The sequence below is a fragment of the Stegodyphus dumicola genome, chromosome 1 (genome assembly GCF_044657685.1).
Source record: "Stegodyphus dumicola isolate Sdum_Otavi_A_Nest chromosome 1, ASM4465768v1".
Taxonomy (NCBI): domain Eukaryota; kingdom Metazoa; phylum Arthropoda; class Arachnida; order Araneae; family Eresidae; genus Stegodyphus; species Stegodyphus dumicola.
In genome coordinates, this window is record NC_140768.1 from 211,609,848 (window position 1) to 211,635,761 (window position 25,914).

The 25,914-nt window shown below is 32.0% G+C and overlaps 1 protein-coding gene and 1 non-coding gene across 2 annotated transcripts in view; both read right to left on the bottom strand.

Annotated features, from left to right (window-relative positions):
• Positions 1-1,369: 1,369 nt before the first annotated feature.
• The window catches only part of LOC146999454 (uncharacterized), a 50,137-nt gene continuing 25,592 nt past the window's right edge, over positions 1,370-25,914 (bottom strand). The window contains exon 2 of the mRNA XM_085825145.1: positions 1,370-5,114. Within this exon, the coding sequence (XP_085681271.1) occupies positions 1,845-5,114 (3,270 nt within the window). The 3' untranslated portion in view covers positions 1,370-1,844. The remainder of the gene's footprint in view (positions 5,115-25,914) is intronic.
• On the bottom strand, positions 16,957-17,028 carry TRNAA-CGC (transfer RNA alanine (anticodon CGC)). The gene has a single exon. It is a non-coding gene; the product is annotated as a tRNA-Ala (tRNA).

Consider the following 25,914-nt stretch of genomic DNA (forward strand, 5'->3'; position numbering starts at 1 on the left):
AACATGTTTTGCTAATAAATTATTTAAGAAGAAAAGATACGTTTTAAATTTAAGCAATTTTCTACAGATGTACGAAATAAATGGCGTTAGATACATCCTTTAATAACTAAAATAATGCCACATTATCATCAAAATTATCACGTGATATAATATAAATTATATCGGATATGTGATATTATTAAAAATAAAATGTATTAATTAATAAGTGTTTTTTACTTTTAAATTGTTAAGCAGTCGCAATTATAATTTGATCGATAATAAAAGAGCTTACACTTAGTCAAATGCCAGCCTCAATGAATTTGCTATTTTCCACGTCATTTTGGAGATAAACATTTTACGCCTCATACAAACGGCAATATATATTACTTTATCAGGAATCATAAAGGATCTGGTTACATAAAGTAACGTACCTGATCAAAGCTTTGAGACAACTTCAACCTTCTTTTAATGCTTCTCAGGTCAAGTTCTGTACCGATGTATGTAATATATGGCGTTAAAAACATCTTTCTATATTGAAATAATCAATCGTATGTTTAAAAAGGTTAATAGTTATTTAAATTATAAACTAATTTTAGACACATTGTAAATTATAAATAACATCAGTTAAACATCTTCTTAAACTCGAAGGTACTTACGTATCATCCCGTCGCCTGAGAAACTGTCTCTAGACAGAGCGATTTATAGCCAGGTACGGATAAGCACGACATAGCAACATCTGCGTTTTCGTCTTGTGTAACCCTAACTGATTCTCAATAAAACAACTTCTGTTTTTGAAAACGGATAGCACTAGTGATTCAGTGTGAAAAACTGTGATGAGAGAATATTCACTGGAAAAGATACGTTGCTTAAGAACTGTAAAATCACATTTATGACTGCATTTCATTTCATTTATAGAAGGTCAAAGAAATTAACATCTGTTGAAATATATGGAAAAAAGAAGAGCTAGATATGGCCGACAAAGCAGTTATAGATTTGAATCATTTTGTTTGAAGTTTGTTCACGTAGCAGTCTAAAGCTAAAGAGAGAGCTTCCGGCAAAATAAGAGAGCCTAACTAAATTATAGAAATCCATTAACATAACGATTGCTTATTAAATAAATAGGCATCAGTTCCTTCACGATTCAGCCGGAATGTCTGGCGGAACTTTCGTCGCCCGATGTAACCAATTTTCACGATTGACGGAATAATACGTAAGTACCAAAAGGAAATATGAATATTGCTTTTAAACCGCTCAGCTAACATAGCAATGTTTTAATTTGAAAAACAATTACGGAGTTTATCTTCAATCTAATAGCATTACCTCTATAACTGGAAAGTTGCTGAGTAGGTGATAAATATCATGGTAATTTAACGTAACCATTAAAAATAGATGACACTATCAAAACTGAATAGTTTATTTGGAACACTTCGAAGATTTGTATGAAAGATTTGTTTTCTCAAAGTAATCATGCAACGTAAGCATAAATGATCTTTTTCACTGTAAGCAAAATCATACATTTCATTAAAAATGTATTTAATTTTTTTTAGAAACACAATGAATCCTTCTGAAAACAACCACCTGTTGTTTCAGATAATTTTGATCTTCTCTATAAGAGCATCGTCTTAAAGAAGTTAAGCCACATATTGATATTTATTTATGTTTTCAAATATACCGGTCACTTTTGAAGGCGATATTTTTTAAAGTATTCGAAAAGTTGTTGCCACAAAAGGGTTCATTGTTTTCTAAAATAATTATTCACAACAGCAAATGCATAATAAAACGAAATTTGAGCTCTATTTTTATTCAAATATATTTCATTTTGTTAAACTTTTAAGTTTATTTAAAAGACAGTGCAATAAATAAAATTAATCTCCTCCATTCATCCCCATCATCATCATCATAGGAGTAGTAACTTGTTGTTCCAAGACACCAGATGGAAAAATCCACTGATTGAATATCCATGGCTGAGTCGCTTCCCAGATGTCCTTCTGTAGTTGATTCTGTGGTGTTGATACATTGATAATTTCCGAAGGCTTTTTGCTATTTGGCGCTTGAGTTGTAGATACATGCTTTTTGTTCTGTTGCATTTTATTTGGCTCTATGAAACTCCATTGAGTGTTTTTCCATGTCATGTCTTCTTCTTGTAAGGTTTTCATTTTTGAAGGTTTAATGGAAGTGTCATCTTGCCACCCTGCATTAAACGGAAAAGATGAGTCATAATCTACTCCAAACAACTTTTCAGGACTTTCAGTTGTTGTCTGTTTCCATTTTGGATTAACGGGTTTAAAAGGATTTAGTTTACATGGCTTACACTTTTTATGATTAAATTTCCAGCTTTTACTTGGAGGTGTAAATGTTTCAATTTCTCTTTGATTCATGGAGAAAGGATTGAATATATTTCTAAAAGGGTCAGCTATGCTAACCGATGGTTCATTTGGTAAAATAATATACCATCGTATACCCGACTGCTCATTATTTGGGAAAAATGATGGATTAGCTGCTACTTGAAGTCTAGTTTTAAAAGGTGACCTTGAAATTTCTGAATTAGGTTGAAGCCAGTTTTTTAGCCTATTTGTTTGTCTAAGAAATGGAAAGGAAGGTATTCCTCCAAAGGATTTTCGTTGGATATTTTCAGGCTGCTCATTTTTTGATAACTGCCCATTCTCTTTATTAGTAAACATATTATCTCCGCCTCTTTCAAAAGATTCTAAGCTTCTTATATGTTTAGAAGAAATGTGTTTAAATGTATTGTTAATTTCAGGTATGTTTTCTGGATTTAAAACGGAAATAATTCCCGAAAACAGCGTTATTGGCTTTGGGATGCTGTAGTTATAATTTGTGTGATTTTTCTCTGGTTTGAATTCCTGCACTTCTCCACTTGTATTTTCACCCTTAACTTCAGGATCACTGACAATAGTGGGTTTTGAAATAGGAGTTAATAATGTCTGAGGTGCAATACCCGACACATTCAACCTCGAGAAAAAATTTTTTATAGCGTCATGTATATTAAAATCTTGCCTATCCTCTACTTCTCTCCTATTTCGTAATAAAATTTTATCATTGTTTGTATGTGAACTATCTTGAATTAATAAACTGATCATCTTTTCCTTTAGATTTTGACTCCGATTATTTGAATTGTAATTCAAAACAATCTGATGTTGTGTAGTGTTATCAAGGTGCAATATTTGTTGGGAATTTGTTTTTGGCACATTGGGATCCAGAGTGCGTATGGTATTTAGGATCGACTCAGAAGGTATTTGAATTCTGTGCACAATTTTGTGATAGTTGGCAGTACTGTAATTATGATTTATAGCGCTCTGGTGTGCAATACTTTGATTTTTTTTATATTCTTCAATCCGGTTATACTCATTTATAACTGGGTCGAAATAGATGCCTGGAAGTCTTTTCTCTTCTCCCAGTCCGCTATCTGAATTATTCTTCAGAGCACTTGAAACGTTATAAATATTCCGGATCGGCGCATCTTTAATGCCAGTCTTAAACGGATCCCCTGTGCCGGTTCTCATCTCGTAGCCCCACGTGTCTTCATCGAGCAAATCCACCCTGTCAATTTGCAATTCAGATTTTTTAGTGCGCTCAGCGACGTCTTCGAAGACAGAATAATTTTCTCCGGATTCTTCATTCGAATTTAATGGCGGTAAAGTGACTTCGCTTTTGTTTCGCGCAGGAGTCTCTGCTTGATTGGATACCCGAGAAATGTTGGAAAAAAGGGTGTTATCTGATTTTGCATGCCACATAAATCTTCTGTTTCTCAAGCTGTTCTTCTCTTTATGAAGTAGCCTTCTTGGATTCATTGCATATGGATAAATGTGCAACAAAACGGAATTTATTAGTGGGTTAGCATTTTCATTCTTCAGTCTAATCCAAAGGTCGTAGTTTGTATCATTAAGCAAATTTCTTATGTCCGAAACGTTTTTAATGTCTTTCATAATATGTAACTCTTCTTCAGAGGAAGTTGTTCCATTGGTTGTATTTGCGATCGACTTCTGCAATTTGGTATCATTTTTAGAGATTTTATCTATATGTGCCATCCATTCAGAGCTTCTTTTGATCCTTTTTTGTAGATTATTCGTTTCACTATGCGATATTGAATGCATTGGCTTAACAAAATCTGAGTTGTGTTCAGATCCATTTTGCAAAGCATTCAGTCTCTCTAAATTACTTTTTCTACTATTTCTAAGCAGTAAATTGCCCGAATGTTTCTTTGGTAGTTGAATATGAATTGCTGTGATCAAAATAGGCAATGACTCATTCACCATTAAAACTTCATAAGGTTTCAGCCTTTCAACGTGAGTATAATTATTTTTCTGTAGATCACTGTCAGGCTTTGCTACAATATTTTCCGCATGTAACTTTAAATCATTGTTTAGACCAGCAACTGTCGAATTTCTTTTCCATGGTTGAAACCTCTGTTCTTCAGGAGACCTTTCTTGTAGTTTGAAATGCGTGCTGTTACCATTAACATTTTGGTAAATGTTTGTAACTGGCATTTCAATATCTAGCAACTCTACGCCTTTTTCAGGGTTATTTAGAGAATGCGTAGTCATTGAATTAACATCAATTGATTTATTAATTAAAAAATAATTAAGCAAGTCAATATTCTTGGCAGCTGTGCTATCTTGTGTTAGGCTTAGTAAAATTACTCCTGTCCTGGGAGGTACATAAAATGTTTTGTTATTTTTATTGTCTCCTGGTCCCGCTGTGCTTTCTTTTCCATTCAACATCTTTGTTATGTTTGCATTGTTCCATTTATTCGATGGCGAATATTGAATTCGAACTTTTCTTGGAACTTTCCGCTTCTGGGTTCTTTCTTCCATAAGCAGGAAATGATTAGCATGAGCGTTACCATCTGCTCTTCTTGGATCTAGTTTATTAAAATAAGAAACGAAAGGTTCTTCGCTATTTTTGCGAGTATCGAAAAACACTTTCCACTTCGGAATCGGGTACCAGGTGTTTATTTCTCGTAGTGGAATATTTTCGTGAATATTTGAAGGTGACGCTGGTTTTGATGACAATAGCAAACATGACGAATCGGAACCACAACTGACATCAGCTTGTAGTAACGATTTTCTGGATGAAGCGACTCCACAGCATGAGATGAAAATGGCAAGAAAAATCTGAAATTGGAGAAGATGCTACATTATAAAATTCAAGTATTTAAAGTTTGAAAGGATAATAGCAGTAAATGTTGAATAAATTATTAACTATATCCAAGCAAAATAGAAAAATAATATTTGGCTATATATAAGTACTAGAAATTATTTTTGAAAAGCTGCTATATTAAATAAAAATAATTAAGTTATCAGATCGTAATTAGTACTGAGAAGTTTAGCAGGAAAAAACAAGAAACACGAGAAAAAGTGTTTTCAGTCAATGACTGACAAAATTTCGGAGTAAATACAGAGGCCAGGACAAATGGTTTTTACAAGTTGGAATCTAGCTAATTTGTTATTTGTTAAATTATTTGTTGAAGGAATTAATATTTAACCAGTATTACCAGAAATTCATTTAGAAGTAAAATATAATAATACTGAATATACAATGCTTCCTATAAATTTAGATGCCTTTCAAAATATCATAAAAAATTCAACAAACTGGAGCCTTAAAATGGATTTTGTACCGGCAAATTTATTGAAATCGTAATTTTTTGGCATAAGAAGAATTTTTCGTTCAGACTTTCGCCAACTGGCTTTGTTTTCATGAACATATTAAGAAAAGAATGAGATTATGTGGCATAGTATGAACAGAATTATATATGATAAATCCAGTAATGACAATCCAGTTTATAAGATGTTTATTAACTTGTGAGCACTGCAGAGTACGGAACATAGCAGTTCCGCGATGAGCTCTGAATTGCACATCTTTTAAATTATATAAATTTGTATATTTCATGTTCACCTTCTTTTAAATTATGTAAATATGCTATATTAATGGTACAGCTCCATCTATGGGTAAACATTTGAACTAAAATTTATTGAAAACTCCCGCTCTATAAATCAACCAAATCCTTCTCTGCGTAAATCTTTAGGTACAAACCCCACTCTGGTTTGCCAGAAACCCCACTCTGGCAAATTTGGTTATTTTATCTGATATTTTTTAATTGTGTCCAAATTTATGGGACATTTCGTAAATACCTAGCAAATGTATTAGGTACAAATGAAATAACATTCGCAGCTAAATGGTTCGGTTTGAATACTTTTTATTAGTGTAGAATATTAGAGTTACCTACCATGTTCCTAGGACTTAGGAAGGATGTCTTCATGGAGGTCTTTCTAATAAAAAGCGATTAGTACTCCCGATGCATTTGAGTGTAAGACATTAATATTTAAATTTATTACTCATGTCTTAAACTAGGAAAAGTGTTATGCCAAACTAGGAAAAAGTGTTAACGAATACTAGTAAGTATTCGTTACGTTTAACATCAAAGAAAAGTTTCGAAATTTTTTTAAAATTTCACATCTTTAAGAATATTGTTACGAGCGATTCATAAAACACACTGTATTAACATCCTAGTGGAATTAATCCCCTCAACGTAAAATTTAAATATTTAAACTAAATTCAATTATACATTAAAACTGCTTTTATGTGAAAAAATGTGGATAAGGAAAATTTAATAAATTTTAATTTTCTAATCATTGTTGCTGATGCTTTAAACTGTTTCTGCTAAATATTTTAATCCAATGAAAAGCTGCACCATCTACGTTGAGTGTGATTGAACTCCTATGAGCATTCTTTTGTTTTTAATTCTATAAGGGGCAGTCATTTGTGCGCATGAAATGGTCAGAGATGAACAATATTTTTCATACTACAGAAGTATATTTCAATGTATTATTTGAAATCAGGAACATGTGTGAAGTGCAAAGGCGAACAAAATTTGATACTTCTTCATCATAACGACAATAAACATTATACGATAAGTTCAGCTAAAAAAGATTGTATGTAGTGGGAAACAAAGTGGTACGGCAAGAACAGAATGAAACGAACAAAAGCACTGAAAAGAATGTGTTATAGACTCTATCTCAAAATCCTAGAGAAAAATAACGTTTCCCGTCGAAATCATATTCGCTGTTTGTCGGTCTATTCTACAACATTACAGCCTAAACTTTGGTAAAAATGGCGGCCATTTCTGAGCATTTATAACGTATGTGACACCAGAAACAAACCCTGTTTGCTTTGCTGTTTGTATTTTTATTATAAATCTCAGTAAATGCAAACTTTATTTTGAGGCACCCACTATTTATTGTAATACAGATAAGATAAAAATATTTTTCGTTGAATATATTTTACTTTAACAAGTTATTAGTAGCCAAAAATATATTTTATTTCTGAAAACGAAACCGTAAAAAACATTAGAATATTTTCCGTTTCTAGACAACCTGCATCAAGTAATTTTGTGCAGAACAATATACGCGCCATTGTTGCTTATTGGCTATCGTTAAATTATTACTTCTATTTCTTATAACAGCGTTATGTTTTCAAGTAAGTTTTGTCTATAAAACGTTTTTAAAGGGGTCGATTTATACTCTTTGTTTAGTGACTAATTAACCTAAGAGACGTATTTCTTAGAGTTAGAAACCTTTTATCTAAAGAACAAAAAAAGGTGAGCTTGTCACCAAAATTTCATTATTAGTTTTACAGGTTGTTATACACCGAAATTTCATTATTAGTTGTTATCTTACCTCCCTATCTATACAGATCCACCTCAGTTTCGATGGAGAGCACTTTAGGAACAAATCCAATGGTTTCCCATAATATCAAGCTTTCGGAAGGAATATTTGGGTCGCCAGTATTTTAAGAGTCCCATGTCACGCAAATGCTTATAAACATTCATACCTTTTCCGAGATTCAGTCTCGGCACAACGGTACAGCAGCCAACCTCGTTAATCACTACGAAACGATCAAGGATGCAACTTTTATAACAGGAGAGGAGACCGGAGACCACTGGGTGAGCAGCTATGCCGCCATGAAAACTTTCAGCTTTATTGCTCACTCAGTGGGACCATGTTTATTTGAAATTTTATATTACAATAAAAATTTGATTTTTATGTATACATAATTTTGACATGTACTTGAAATACATTGACAGAATTCTTATAAATATTAACAGAAATTTTGATGGTAAGTACATAGAATATAGAATGCATAATGTAGAATACAAATAAAGATTTAGATACAAAATTTTGGTTATATACATAATAAATAAAATAGAATTTTGATGATTTGTTGAAATGTAATATTAGTTCACAGTTGATAAATAGCTTATAAATCATAAATCAACTTTTACAATAGACGAAATAAGCTGACGACGAAAGTATGTTTTTTCATTGGAACTATTAACTGACTTATATAACTTTCCAGAAAAATTTATTTGGCGCATGTTGTTTTATAGCGAATAAAATTCAGCATATATACTACACTTTTCCTTAAAAAATTACGCAATTAATTTTATTTAATTAAAACTGCTTTAAGACAGCCTGATTCTGTTTCAAATGAAATAAATTATGAATTCACCAGTATAATGTTAAATTAAGCGTGAGAATAAAAGTAGATGAAAACAAGAAACTATATTCCTTTATTTTAGTTAAAAGGAAATTCATATTAATTTGCGCATTCTGTAAAATTAAACAACAAAAAAACCTGTTTTCATTTTTTCGAGAGAATGAAGAAATTATTTTATATTTGAGTAAAACAAATCACATAAACTATTTTCCTTCAGCTGAACCTAAATTTAGATCAATTATTTTATCTATGTAAAAAAATAATCAATCCGTTAATAACGTAAACCTGTGTAAAATAATATAAAATACTTTATAATCTGAGTTCATCTTTGCAGAATATTTCATTTCGTTCGGTTAATAACTCAAAGCATGAACAATTATTTCGTGAATTACAACCCTACTCAGAATATATTGTTTCATGATATTCAGTGATAATATTACAACTCCATTTCGTTGACTAATATACTATACGCATTGTGCGCCAATGGATTGTAACAGTTCATTGATTTCTATTATACGAAGTATTGACTCCGCCCCAGCTGGCGATTTCACTTCCACCCAATGTTATTGGCCCTGTGGCGAAAATTAATGTTACAAGCCAAAGTCCCACGGTTATCTGATGGCTTTTCGCAGAGCGATGATCGCCTTTCTCTATATGGCTTCCTACTTGTTTATGTTTGGGAACATTTCGACTTTCAGAACTGATAAAATATATAACTTCTGCTCAACTTGAAAATCATATATATATATGTGTGTGTGTGTGTGTGTGTGTATGAACATTTTTTATTATTCAAACAATTCGATTTAGGATTCGTTTATAATTTCATACGTCGTAATACTGCAAGGATACAAGTTTAGGATACCTTCATGTGTTACTTATTTATCTAAATGAAGTTGTAAGTTTCGTAGGTCAGATTGCATGTCTGATAATTTTATTTAATCTTTCTTTGCAGTTTATAATTATGTATTATTATACAATTTCTAATTCAAAATTGTAATATGGTGTGTTTTCTTGCGATGGTAAGTGTTGTTATAACAGGAAATTAGGCAGGTTCACTTTAAAAGTAGTATTGTTGCGTGCGTAAGGGTTCGTAATATATTGAATGCATACAGGTCTGATGACAGGTTAATAACAAATGAAACACTTCAAAGTTCTGGAATTTTCCACAGAAATACTCGTGCAGGTGTTCACAGTATCACAGAGTACAATCAATAGTTACACTTAAAACTACTAAGAACGTTAAACACAACGCAACGTAAAGAGCACCCAAACAGAAAGCTAAGCCGGAGATATGTCAATTCACCTTGAACTAACAATTCGCAACAATAGTAACTAAACAACTGAGAGCAGATACTCTCTCTCCGGCCTAATATAGTTTTCAACTGGCCGCAGAGATATTTCTAGTACTTTCTGCTTCTCGAAATTACTGGAAATCAAAATGAAGGTCGAATTACCGTTGCAACTAATATAGTGATAAATTACATTTGTTCAATTACAAAGCCTATTACGGTGATCCAGGGACCGAATCAAAATGTGGCCAAATGGTTGCCAGGTTTGGCGACTTTTGACGATTTCTCGCCAAATTCTTCGACAAAATAAGTCGTCGAAACCGTTGTCAGCTTGACGATATCTGGCCAAATTACCGAGATACCCATTTATTCAATGTTAAATGGGCTTCCCTGTGTCCTTACCTTTCCGGCATAGCTCGTCTCTTTAGATTTTTCGCGTTACATTACGCAGCAAAGTACAACGATTTCATAAATGATCATCTATCTATGTACAAAATACATAGATATTCGTAACAATATTATATTATTTTATTACATACATTATATTATTGTTATTGTTATTCATAACAAAATAAAATTCATAAGAGTATTAAGAAGTTCAGATATTTTAATAGAAATTTACTCTTATTTCACAGTCATTTTAAACATATTAAAAATGAAACTGATATTTTCATCATTTACGCGATATATAAATAGCATAAATAAAATTCTGTTTTTTTATAGAATGGACTTTCTCGGTGGTAACTCGACAGATAGCCCTTCGAGTATCCAAATCAAAAAGTATCCAAATCATTTTCAGTATCCAAATCAAAAAGAAATACTATTCCAAAACTCAAGGTATATGAAACTGCTTAGACAAAAGTTTAAAGAAAAATTGTTTTTAGTTTCAGTTATTTAAGAGTTTGGTATATGGTATATTCAAAGAAATTTCTTTTATTTTCCGTGAAAGTAAAGCGTATTTTTACATTTGAAAACAAATATATCCGATATTATATTTTCTGCTTATTGAAAAAAATGCAAACTTCATTAAGTTATCTAATAAGCTAGAAAACTAAAAAGATGAATGTTTACTCTTTTTTACTTTCTTGTACGAAGTACAAAGGAAGTATTGTAATCGCGAAAAGTTTCAGGCAACATATTTCAACGAAAATATCCATTTTGACCGCTATCGAATGCAATTTAACGATGTTTTTGCGTAATATCTGTGCGTAAGACAGAATAAAAGACACCTTTCCTCCAAAAAAATTATAAAAGTGCTTTAAAATTAATTCTGAAGAGAATTTTTCGTGGCGTCTGTACGAACGTATGTACGTACGTACGTATCTCCCATAACTCAAAAACGAGTAGCCTCAGAACGTTGAACTTTTGTATATAGGACTGCTATAACATGTAGATGTGCACCTCGTATTGTGGTTGAAATCGGCCGCACCAAACGTATATAAATATATTTATATATATATCCACTCTGTTACCCGGCTCAGTGATCTCAGTATATTTACTCTTATATGTTTGTAAATTGTACATTTTTTGCTTTAAAAATGATTGAATTATGTTGTTTTTATCTTCCGGTTAAGGTTTTTATGCCTTTCGTAATTCTGGAAGCAATATTTGTACAATTATCAACAATTTAAAAGCTGTTTAAGTGCGGTTAAGTTTTAAATAACATGGCGGACATATTTGTTTACATTTGAATCAGCAGAATTGTAGATTTGTTGCCAATCTAGAGAGACTAAGCTTCGCAACACAAAAATAACGCCTTCATTTATTATTGTGAATTAAATCATGCTTAATCCTTTCTGGAATTTTTTCGAGGAAATAAGTGTTTAAGATTTACTTCGTAATTTTTAATGCAGATATTTTGAGTTTTTATGTATTTTTGCCTTGTCGCGAAGTGAGAGCTGAATTAATTGAATGAGAAATACTAAATCGTCTGTGAAAAACTTTTGCTTTTCTGTTTTGTTTGCTTAATTTCTTTCATACATCGTTTTAGCTTTATTATAGTATTTGAATAGAACACGTGGCAACGATAATTCTTCAAATGATATAAATTTTGTGCATTCAGAGTGTCGTTATAGTAAACAAATATAGTGAATTTTAAAGAGTGCATTTATTCTGTTGTGGTTTATGCGCTGTCGACGAAGTTGATTTAATTCAATCCAATCAATTTTAATGAAATTTAAGAAAAAATGCGTATAATTTAATATTCCGTACAAGGAAGTCATGTGGTGTACACATCAGATTTTTTAAATTTAATTCTTAAAATATTGCACTTGAGAATTAGAAGACAAAATTAAATGCGTCATTTTAATATTAAATGTAAATCGTGTCTTCAATAGCTATATGGCGTTTAAAGAATAAAAACGTTCGCATTAGTAGATACTTGGCGAGTAATGACTTTTGCACTCCTATCTGAATATTTTTCTCGTTTTTTTAAATTTTATTCTGCAGAGGGTAATCGAATAATGTCTTTTCATTTCTGTTACCGAACGTATTTATTTCAAGCCATGAGTTTCTCAGAAAGAAGCCAAAAATTTCATTATTTGATAAAGACTTGTATGACACTATCTCTCGAGAACGTTTTCTTTATTAGTTAAAACTGATTAGATTTCATATTTGTCTAATTTAAAAAATAATAGTACATATTTTCAGGAACAAAATCTATAGATTTTAACACTACCATTAATGCATGTATATGGAGCATTAAATTTATTTTACATTGGTGTATTTATTTCCATAAATGTACAAAGCTTCATGTATAATGGTATATTAACTTTAATAGTTTTTATTAATAGTTTTTTATGTTTTATTAATAAACATTGTCTTAAAAATAATGCAATTTGATTTTAAAAGTAAATGTGTAAAACAGTTCCTATAAAAACCGAGTCTACTACGGCACCCATCACTAGAAATTATGTTCCAGTGTCCATATGCCATATTGGTGCGTTTTTTAGGATGTGTAAAATATTTCTCTCGCCTTTTTAGTATGCCTTCGTAGTGTAATAGCCAGCACACTCGGTGAGTATCAAGAGGTCTGAGGTTCGAGTCCCGGCGAGGGCACTGCTCATTTTTCATGTCTTCCGTATCAAAATAACCTAATGTCTCTACAGATGTCCCTATGGTTTTTCCTAATTTGTAATGCAGAAAATAGCCAGTATCTTTTAGACACAGATTCCTAAAATGCCTTAATACTGTGGTTCATATTTGTTTTGGGACATTTGTATTTTTCTGGTTTATTTACAAATATAAATTACTAAATATTATCCGAAACCACCTTGTTTTTTTTTCACGTATACTATTGATCATCTTTCTTTGAAACCTGCTGGTCTTCATAAAGTTATTCGAAACTTTTCTAGCAACAAAAAATAGCTTAATAAAAAGAACTTGAAGCTGAACTCAAATAAGTATTCGGACACTTGCAAGTGTCCGAATCACTTCGGAATAAGCAGTTTATATTTCATAAAAAGAGGAAAATAACGGGACATTTAGTACTCCATTAGATATCTTTTAGCTAAAATACCCCTTTCATGCGCTTAGGCAAGGATTAGCTTTAGCAAACTGTTTTTCTTTTTTTTCTTTTTCTTTTTTTTTTTTTTTTTTTTCGAGTAGGGATGCTCCATTTCTTTCCATTCCTCCTTAAAAAGTGCATTTTACAGAGTTTTCAAAGAAATGTCATTTTGTTTATTCTTTTCTCCAAGTTACTCCATATATGTTCGATAGTACCGTATTTACGCGAATCTAATGCGCATCGTTTTTGGCCAAATGTAGTACTCAAAATTGGGGTGCGCATTAGATTCGATGGCGCATTAGATTCGAGTGCAAAGTTCGCCGATGACGTCAGCAGCTCGCCGATGACCTCAACCGAATTAAATCGTAACAATGGATTACTGTATTTCTCGACTACATTTACCGTTACATTTATCATTGACACATTATTGCATAGAGGATACAAACTGCAGAGTACGTAGTCACGAGATGGAGAACAAGCTGAGAAGAATGTCATATGACGCTACTTTCAAACGTAAAGTAATTCTTTATCCTGAAAGAAATGGCAATAGAAAGGCTGGGAGAGAGTTAAACATAGCTGAGAGCAATGTTCGCTTGTGGCGGCAACAGAAATTGGCACTGTTTGCAACTAGCCCACTAATAGGTTAATTCTATGTTCTGTTACTTTATGTATAAATCCATTGTTGTATAAAATATGGTATCTAAATTTAAATAAAATTATCATACCATTGATTGATAGTTTATATACAAATCCATTGTTGTATAAAATAAGATTCAATAAATTCCTTATATCATTGATGCGCATTACATTCGCCGACAAACAATTTTTTTATTATTTAAAGTTTTAAAATGGGGATGCGCATTAGATTCGATGGCGCATTAGATTCGCATAAATACGGTATTTAAGTCCGAAGAATACGGAGGAGTTTCGACAATTTCAGAACAGTTGTATAACAACCACAAGCAATCATTTAATGCTGTGTGTGTAGAATCGCTATCCTAAAAACTTGAATGTATTTTGCATTCCAAGTTTTCTTGAACATTGTCTCAAGTTTCCGATAGGAATATTTATATAGTTATACCGATTCATATCATTTTCTATAAAAGTAAATTTTCCATTCCAGAAACATGCCCAAATCATCATGCATTCTCTTTCATGCTTAACGGCAGGCAGTTGGTTTTCCGGATTCACTTCATCATTTGGCTTTCGCCCCACAGCAATTCGTCTGTAAGACTAAAATATATTACATTTTGACTCGTCTGCAAATATAGAATTATTCCAAAATGATAAATCTTTGCTTAGTATGGATTTTGCAAACACCAAACTTTACACCTGGCTCCTGTATTCGCAATAGTTGATCTCAGTCACATACTTTCAATCATAAAAGTGTTTTAAATGACAAAAATATTGTTCTCAAAATGTCAAATTATTTTTAAAAAGGGATTTTGTGCAAATAACGAAATCTAACTTTTAATGCATAAAACAAAAATGGGTTGTAGTCATACAAACAAACATGTTCTGTAATTATAATACCACCTTTCTTGAATATGTTACTATTCATTACTCTTAGCAATTGTTACGAGACCCTTGTACAGCAGCAAATCTTTTAACAAGCAGTTTTAAGACATAAAAAATATATTTAGCAAAAATAAACATTTGGAAATATTTTACAGGGAAAGAGTTTCACTTCTTTCTCACTTAACGTTAAAACATGTAGAGTAGTTTTGATCTAGATTTTAATAAAACACTTATGCTTACAAGCATTATATTATACTGTTAAAACCTGCACCAGATTTTTAGAATTAAGTAGGGAAAATAAGGTTCAATAATTAGGTTCAATAATAACCAAAATTGCTTCTCAGAATTTATTAACTAGGATTATACTTGCAGTACTTTAACATCATAGTCGTATGCAATTCATTTACTCAAGATTAAATAGTCATTTGTTAAAATAAAGGTTTAAAACTTTATATTTTAAGAGATAGAAAAATGCATACCGACACAGTTTTAAACTTTTTGATCATTTTAGATTTTTATACATAATTTTAAATATTATTTCTATGCCATTTTCTAAAGACTATGTACTATAATTATTTAAAAGAGTTTTCTAAAACATTTTCTTAAAATACTTTCGTATCTAGAAAATCGTTGATGAAAAATTTTAACTTCAATCCTTATCCAAGGTTTCCAAATCTGGCATTCTTTCTCCTTCAGACGGCAGATTGAATCAGCATTTTTCTGAGCGTATATTTATGAAATTCTGAAGAAAAGGGAACATTTTATTCGTGTAACCTTTTGACTAAAATTTCACTTTTTTAATTATAACTTTTTATCTATAGATTTCATGTGATTCAGTTGCAGGAAAAACGCATACGAGTTGTCCATGTGATCCTGCGCAACTGAAACAATTGCAAGTGAAATATGATATTATTTAACCTTGGCTACTGCAGGCATGTAATCGAAAGGCAATGCATTCATTCTGTAAATAAAAGATATAAAGTTCATTTCCAGTAGATCCAGTTTCATACAGTTTTTGGTGAAAATGTAAATTTAGTTTAAGGTCTGCTTTGACTAAACATTTTTCCTTCTTTTACTTTTTATGTTTGCTTGTGTCTTATTAAATTGCAGCTGGGAAGGTGTTGGTTTTTATGGTTTAATAAGCAGAATGCTGCTAACATTACATTTTATAAGGAAGAAAAAAATCGCTCATTATACCATCTATTACTTAATTTAAGTCGACAGAATGGAAATTTATCTGCAAGAAAATTATGATACAGCATTTTCGTAAGAAAGCTTTCTTGAATAGTTAATATCAGAAAATGTGCGTATTATAAGCAGCAAATAATTTAGTATAGAATTCTATATTCATTTAATCAATCTATATTAAATTCTGTGTTAACTCATAAAAGATATGGAATTCAAAAGATTTAATGTCTCCTTATTTTCGAACACGTAGCTTTTTTCAAAAAAAAAAGAAAAAAGAGATGAAAATAAGGAAAGAAGAAGAAGAGAAACATTAAAGAAAGGAAAAGACAGAATAGTGATTAAAAAACAATTTCAGAGCATATTTTGCACTTTAAGTTTTTAATTATATACTACTTTGATCGTTCTTAATGTCTTACAAAAGCGCATAAGCAAAATTTATGTATAAAAGGTATTCCATTCTTACGTCACCATTTATTTTCGACAAATAATATTAAACATGGTACTTAAAATGTAATAAACTGACTTTTTCAAATAGCTTAAAATTTTCTCACGTTGTTTATAAATTAAAAATCATTTTCCTTTAAAACAGGCTTCCTTCACCAGGAAAATTTCAGAATCCTCTTTTATCTAACTATTTATCACATAAAAAAATCGCATTCTCAAATTCTCAAGAAAAACCCAGTTTGGCGGGACAGATATCAAAGCTTGAGCTATTCATGATTAGGGCTTATTGACAACGCGAAACGTAACCACATTTTACTATTAACAGTCACACCAATTTTGTAAATTAAATTGCAGTGAATTAAATTTTTATGTAAATAAAACTTATTTAATATGCTTTTAAATTTTGTAAATCAATATATGTTGAATTAAATTATTTCTTACGGAATGAATATCTATTAAAAATGAAGAAGATAAAAACATCACAACTTCGTGCAGAAATAATGTAAAAGAGACTCATGGAGATGCCGGGGTTTGAACCCGGGGCATCTCACATGCGAAGCGAGCTCTCTACCACTGAGCTACATCCCCTTACATTGAAGCTTTGTAATAAAAGCTTCGTAGATATTTATTTGTTCAGCCAGCTCAATTTTAGAAACATCTGTCCCAACAATTCAGATTTGACCAATAAAGATAGTCACAGATGATTTATTAGATGTGTTTGTTTTCTTTGTGTACAGACATCTCCTTTTTTCCGCTTTTTTCATTTTCTTTAACTTGACTAGCGTGTTAAAACTCAGAAATTTTTCTCTAGACTAAATATTTACACTGGAAATTATATCACTTTGGTCTTTTCTAAGCCTAGATATAAGTTTAGAGTTTTTTCCCTATTATTTTTTAATAACATTTTCTTTTGAAACCGTTCTTAAGTAAAAAGTTGTAAAATTACTAAAAATTTACAATTATTTTATGCTGTTGAATCGGTTAAGGCATAGAGAAGGTGAATGTCTTTATGCGTTACTTTTTCAGAGAAACGGGCTCATATTCGTGTTACGAAGAAAGGAGGGCGAATAACGAAAAGCACATGCAGTTAAATCCACTCATCGGGATTCGAATCATTTCGAACTACCAGGTATCTAAAATGTTCCTGTCGTAATTTTCAGTGAGAAATAACGATTCAGTATTTTCGTGCAAAGTAATTTTAGTCGGCAAAATCTCCGTCAGCTTATGTTAATTATATATGTTCCAAACGAGTAACAAGCTTAGTAATACCACATTTGTTAACTCTTTGAAGGGCGGTGGTTACCTACAGTATTGAACGTCTTACTCACTCGTATGAATGGTTTTCAAGACTGATCGTTTCTGAAGTTCCCTTGTAGCTCACTAGATGGCAATCAAGAAACATAAGCCAATCCAGAAACATGAGCCAGTAGTCGATGCAGCAATTCGTCTTCAATAAGCATCAGCCATCGACGACAACATCACGACGATGTGCACTCTGCAGCACCAAGAAAAAACCTATAAGAACAGTGTGGAAATGCAGTACATGCCAAGTTTCACTCTGCTTCAACAGGAAAACTGTTTCCATGCTTAGTATAGAGACTGATTTGCAAGGATGTGTTCTGTGGGCGGTGGTCACTGACACTAAGCACCACAAGTGGTCATTTTTTTCACGCGTCCTGGACAAAATATGTGTAATAGTCGCAAATACTTTCATTGTAACACCTGATATAGTAAATAAAACAAGAGTTTTGCTGAATAAGTTAATTGCCTTTTCCTGCCCCTCAAAGAGTTAATGTTCCTTTTCCTAGATGCAAAATATTGTTTTGTGTCCTGTGTGACATCATCTCGGATTCGGAACTGCTGCTCATGCAAATGGTTATCCATGGCAATGCCCAGATGATATAAAGTTGAAACAATGTTCGAAGCGTAATTTCGTTGAATTAAAACTAAGTGTGTTGATCATCTCGGTCACTTTCACCATATAAGGTAGGGCGTTCTCTTGAAGAATGATCATTCTTTTCTTGTTGACTAGTACTGGTTGCTTCTGATGTACAGAACCTGCAACCCTTTGCAACTATGATAAGAACATCTAAACTGCGGTGGTTTTGCCACTGTCTAGTAGTTCAAAGTCCACAATACTAGCGATGGTACACCAGACTCAAAGCAGTAAATTCTGCTGATAAATGTTTAGTTTGGGCGCATATGCCACAGAAACAGGGAACGACCAATAATGTTTTATTTTTCAGTTAATTCATATAATAATGTTTTATTTTATATTAAAAACATAAAATAAAACATTATTATATTAATTAACTGTAATAATAATGTTTATTTTGCAGTATGCGATCCATTTCTCGTCACATGTCAATATCTGCTCTAATAATTGGGCTTTCTTCTCAGGTGGCAGCAATGCAAAGGGAATGCTGAGCCGCTGAAGTTTGATTTCCTCGGTTGAAACGTGAGGAACCCACTTAGTGAGCTTTCATGTATTCCGAAGGTTATGCAGATGCACTCAAATAGTTTTCTCTGACACTCAAATACTTTCCCAGTTCCTTGCATGTTTAGTATTGAATACGCTCCATGCCGTCCTTCAGCACGGCTTAATCGATAGTGGATAGGTGCCCAGTTCGATGCTTGTTCATCTTCCTATGCAAATCAATTAAACTACTTTTGCACTGTGATGTCACTTACCGTGGCTTTCCAAACGTGAAGCATATTTTCGGACCGATCTACAGCATTACTGCCCAGTTTAGACTCCTAAAGTAAGCACAACCGTAAATTATCCTTCGATACTGTCATGTTCACTTTAGAATTGTAGATCCTACCGAATTGCTTTCTTCGACAATAATGACATGCGTCACAACTCTGCACTAACTGAGGTTTGATGAGAACATTAATATCTTAAATCATCCCTACAAGGAGTCAATTTAAGTTTAAATTCCACTGTTCGCTCCAATGGCACAAATGACTTAAGTATTCAGCGGTTTTATCCACTTGGCTCCCATTCGGCACGATTATTTTAAAGCTAAAACATTTTAAACATTCTTAAATTAAAAAATGACCAATTGCACACAGCATATATAGTGTACTGTAATAATACATAAAACTTAAAATAACACTAACATATACTGAAATGAAGCTGGATCTCTTTAATGTAAGTTAATTTCCAGTTTACTTCATAATTGCTTCAAAAGCTCATACCAGAGGACTGTTGTATCCAAACTATGGTAATAAATTCCACATACTATTACCCACAGATTAACAACGAACTGCCCTTTCGAAGCTTTCTTTGTTCATTAGAAAACTAGCTAAGCATAAAGTTATGCAAGTCATATAAAAAAACATATGTCATATTTCAAACTGGTCAAAATTGACTGCGAAATGAACTACAGGGCCTAATTTCAGCCACATAAGTACATCCCAAGTCATAACTGAAATTTCACCATCTGAAATTTACTTTGGGATATTCAAGGACTATATGTTTTGGAGGCTTACACCATACTCTAACACGCTGTTGAATACAAATCATTTGGCATCTAATCGTCCAGCACTACCTTTTAATGATACTGTTATATAGTCCAATTCTGAATTCTTCCTTTTATTTCCAGTCGTTCATTCTTCATTCCCATTCCATTCGGTGAACATCGATCATTCTTGATGAATTCAGAATTTGACACAGGTTATCAAAAGATGGAAAATGCAGCAACTAACACTTTTCGATAAGTACACTAGAGGAACGGGCACCCAGACCTAGCTATGCTCAGAGACAGCCTTACACAGTTAAATGCGTCAACCCCTAGAGGCGATCCAAGGAGACATAACCCTCCCGGTCAATCAAGAAGGGTTTAAATTTTTCACACAGTCTGGTTTAAAGCACACAAGTTAAGGATGGAAGGATGGACGTCATTCGCATCCATCACAAAGGTAACAAAGTCATAGCCAGATATCGACCGTACCCCATGCTGGATGAATAATCAAGCCAAAATTAATACTGTATGCTTCGGTAACTATAGCCCCCTCTCAAGTTTTCATTAAAGCTTTCTGGTCTTCCTTCAATATTATTCTCAATAAATTTGATTTTTCAGTTTAAAAGAAGCAATAACAAGATAATACAATGTATATAAACGAAGTAACATACAATTCAGTATAATGTCGTTCAATATCGGAAAGCAGTATAATTTCAATTAACTAGCATCTGCCACTTTTAGTGCACTTTTAGTGGAAAGTTAAAGAATGGTTGTGATAAAAGTATGTAAAACAGATTGAATCATCAGAAGTTGAACGTTTGGAAATAGAAGAAATGTAGTTTTAGGGCAGAGGTAATGTTATTATCTATAAACCATCTCATCTAATTTACCTTATTTTAAACACAAAACCAAGCCCACCACTAGCGTTTATACTTTCTTTGTCTATCTGCATCTATGTTTAAAGTCACCTGTTTTAACTGATGTGGAAGCTTTCTGAAAATTTTTATCATAATTTTTGTAGCACTAAAAGCAGCTCGCATATCAGCCTTAAATTTTAGAGAAAAACTAAAGGCCTTTCAAAACTAAATGCTGAGGGACAGGCGCACTTTTTGTTTTCTTTCGTGGAAACAAAAATTATTGTTTTATTTTTGGTTAGGTGATCTAGTGTAAGTCTTTCATAAGAAATCTGGCGTGGACACCACATGATTTCCTTGTACGACCTATTAAATTATACACTCTTTTTTCTCTATTTCCTTTAAACTCATTTTCTCGAATTTCATTAGAGATATATTTCTCATTCAAGTAATTCAGTTCTCACTTCACGGCAAGGGAAAAATACATAAAAACCCAAAACATCTTCATTTAAAATTGTAAAATACAGAAAAATATAAAACACCAAATACAATTAAAACAATACAATTAAACAAACAGCTTTACAATTAAAATTAGTTTTTACCCCCCAAACAAGCAATTCTTCCAGCGGGTAAGGAGGGAAATGTTTTCGGTACACAAAACTGAAAGTTTGGAATTAACAGTTTGGAAACACATTATGATGTTTTACTTTTTTTCTTACTCGCAAAAAGACACTGAAAGTGTAGAAACTGATTTAATTCACTATTCTACTAAAAAATTTCAAATGTAAACAAATGGCGGCTACGTTAGGCTTAGTAGCCCTTAAACAACTTTTAAGTTGTCGGTAATTCTACAATTACTTCATGCATAAAGCCCTTAAGCGAATATAAGAACAACATACTGAAACCACTTTTAAAGCAAAAAATGCTTAATTTACCAATATATAAGAATAAAAATCGGAGCTCACCGAACCAGGTAACAGAGTTAGTATATATATTTATATACTTTTGGTGTGACCGATTCAACCAAAAAGGAAGGTGCACACAGAGACATGTTATAGCAGTCCCATATACAAAATTTCAATCTTCTGAGGGTACTTGTTTTTGAGTTATGCGAGTTTGTACGTATGGAATACGTTTGTACGTAAAAAAATCTCTCCTGAATCTATTTTAAGTCCATTTTACAGTTCGTTTTTGGTGAAAAAAAAGTCCTCTATAATGTCCGTACGTACAGATGTCACGTAAAAACATCTTTCAAATGGATTCAAAAGCAGTCAAAATGGATATTTCCTTTGAAATCTGATACGTGAAAGTTTTTGCGAGTACAATACTTCCTTGTCCGAAGTGCAAGGAAGCAGAAATGTGTAGAATAAAGTAAACTGTCAGAAAATGAAAAAAACTTTAGGTATGCGAAAAGGGCTGATTATTAATTCATACAAAAAAATGTTTGAATGTATTAGACTAAATAAATATATTTTTAAATCAATCACTTGTAAGATTATTTTCGATTAAAAATAATAATATCATAATAAAATATTTAGCATAAGTGCATATAAATATTCGTGTTTGATAATCTTTCTTTCCAATTCCGCCTAGATTTATTTATTCAAATATTGGGAGGCAAAGGTAGAATTTTGTGTAATTCTAAATAATGTGACCTACTTTATCGTTCAGAACAAATGTTATCCTTTTATGTATTCTGTAAGAAATAAAAATTATTGAGAAAGAAAGAGAAATTTTAAACATTCGATTTTTAAGAATTATCGGTGAACTAGAACGTTTTTATGCGCACATAAAATACTATACACTTATTAAAAAAATTTCAGGTTTATTTTATGTATCTTTTACTTAGGGTTCATGATTATGCACACGAAATTTTGTTTCAGATATTTTGTAAACTGTATTATTAAACTTTGCATTTTTTAAATTAAATCTTTATTCAAATAAGGAGTAACATAAACAGACCAACAAAGTTGAATAAAATTTCATTTAAAAGTTGTTTATTCTATGGCAGTTAATGAACTGATATCCTAAAATAATGGGCGACAGAAGATGAATGAATACACAAAAACCTGTTAGTGTTCCAGCTGCTTTAGCTTTCAACCAGGCTGAGCTTTGAGTATATCGTTTCGACATGCACAATCGTCCGTTAATTGTGAGTTCCGTACTGAGGAATCAAACAGGAAATCTGAAGTTCAAAGCTAATTAAGAAATACATTTTGTGTTATAAAAGTTCGCAATATAACTTGGATGTGCAATTGACCACTCAACCGTTAGCTTTTAAATTGATCGTGAACTGTATATGTAAATATTTAACAAACATTTCTATGTTTAATAATTTCACATTAAATGTATTGCTAAATATTTGCTGAACACAACATATTGCATCGCACGGAACGCAAATGTATACTTTAAACTGCCTCTCATCTGTAGAGAATAGTCCACTACTCATCTAAAGCATCATACTCAGTCTTTCACTGCCAAAACTCTATCTAACTCGAATCCTTTTAACCACATTTTCTTCGAATCTAATTTCCTCATCAGTTTCTCAAATGATTCTACGTAGTCTAATAAAGAATACATCTATTCAGATTTTACTACCTTTATGTACCTTTTCAAATAATTTAAGCACTATCCATCCTCTGGTAAACATTTGCAATCATTAAATTAATGCAAGAGGGAAAATATTCCTATAAGACTAAAACCCTTAAAATATCGTTCTACTTTTAACTACATTTTGATCGTTGAGGGCCCACGTCAGTTAACAAGATTTTCGTATTCCCCCTGCGTTCTTGAGACGTAAAAGATGACTTTTACTGCCCTTTTATGAGTACTTTACTTTTATCACCGTATTTTATGTTAAAGAAACACCGTTTTTAGAGGGCAATTACTTTTACCATGTGCCTCTGTTGTTGCTTGAACAGAATAGTAAAATATTCTCTGATAAACCAATTCTTAATACACAAGTTACCTTTCAGAGTGCCTAATTCCGCCTTGATATAAATCAGCGTGAGAAGGAAAGTTATTATATAAATGAATAGCCTCAGAAAGAAATCCAGGCCAAAATTTTGCTTTAGATGCATTAATTAACGTCAAACCGTTTAGTATTCAAACTCCAGCGTTGCAAATACGTAAATTATGCGAAGTAGCATTTCATTAAGTTTAACTTGAATTCATTAATGAAAAGGTTAAATGGCCTGGAGTAGGTTAAATAATGTTTATTTTATAAATATGTCCTAGAAATAAAGAAGTGCAGTGACGGAAGCGATTAAAGGAATAACTATGAAAACTTTATGAAACTTTAATTATTTTACTTCTAAAAGCATGGAATTTACACAAGATCTTTATTTCCTGATTCCTGCCATATTTTCGAAATAAAGAATTGTCTATAAATAAAATTTGAGAAGGTGGTGTTATAAATTTATAAAGTATTTTCTCCTCCTTTCTATCATGCCTTCGTAGTGTAACGGTAGCATACTCGGAGAGTATAAGAGACGTGCAGCTTTGAGTCCCGGCGAAGACATTGCTCATTTTTCACATCTCCTGCTTTAAAAAGTCCTAATGACTCTACAATTGCGCCCGAACTAAAAGCTAGTCAAAATTCCTTTTCAACGAAAAGTTAGTTCCACCTCCAACGAATATTTCACCCGCGTATTCGGACAATCTTTGCATGAAAAATGTGAAGTATCCCTTTACTCTCTATTTCACACATCGCTAAAGAACAAGAGCACAAATTTAATTTTCCTCGAACGAAGGGAAGTTTCATAGAACTTCGTGATAATGTCAATTTCACCATCAATGAACTACCTTTCATTAGACGTCGATTAATATTATTACCATAAAGCACCCTTTCTTTTTATAGCTGTTCCGTTAATGTTTTCGACTTGTGTATATACTAAAATAACGCAAGGGATAATTAATGACATTTATTAATTGAAAAAGATAACAAATTAACGATAACAAAGTTAATTTCCAAACGAATTAATTGTTTAAAAATACATAGCGTTCAAATAGTCATATGTTCCGAGAGATGTTCTCTTGTGAAATACTAGCTATTTTCAGCTATTTTTGGTTGAGTTCAGATATTTTTAAATCACGATTTTTAATGATTTTGTACCACAGACAGACAAGTTTAAAAAAAATTTCCAAGAAAATCATTATTGCTTTTGGATAATGCTCCTTCTTACCTGAATGAAGAGCTTCAAGAAGGAAAAATACAGGCCATGTTTTTACTAACTGTGACATTTGACAGGCTGCCGTGACACTGCCAAATGTCACAGTTAGGATAGTCTTCCAAATGCCACGCAGTCCATGGATCAAGGCGTTTGATAAACTTTTAAAAGAAATTATTGCAAGAATCTTTTGTCGACTTTAATTGATGCTATAATCGAGGAGAAGGCATGATCTAGAGCACCGGTTCTCAAACTGTGGTATTGTAATGTACCACTGGTGGTACATTACAATATTTTTAGTGGTACAATTTGTACAGAAAAAAATTAAATGAATGTTCAAAATGAATGTCAAATTGCGCCCCCTTTAACATTTTATTTTAAGCTTTATTATTCAGAAATACATATATTTTCCAAGTGTTTGACTTTTACGACTCTAGCTTTAATGTTGAAATGACGACTTTTCCAAGAGCTTCGAACAATTTCCCGACATTACAATTTCCCAGAATCGTAGTGGCATTCCAGCATACTTGTGGTGTACTTATTTATATTTTAATTAATGTAAAATTATTAATTAAAATATAAATAAGTCTGTAAATAATTTTACATTAATTAATTAATTAATGTAAAAGTTTCATTTGCGAATATAATTAAATAATACAAATTTAAAGGTTTTTATTCTTTGATTATATATACTCCATTTAGGATGCACGGATTTTTAATGACGAAATGCTTTATGGTGGTACATATATTTTTGTTTCATATTTATGTGGTACAACATTTGAACATTTTGAGAATAGAATAGTTTTGAACTTAAAGGTCTTTGCCTGTTACGTAGCTTGATCGTGGTAAAGTGTCAGCTAAAAATCAGTTAAAAAGTCATGAAAAGTTCTCTTAAGTGAAGGTGGGGGACAGGAAGAACTCCAAAATGTGTTAAACTTGAGAAGGTTATTTAACCAGGAGGATATATCTATGCTTAAAAAAGCC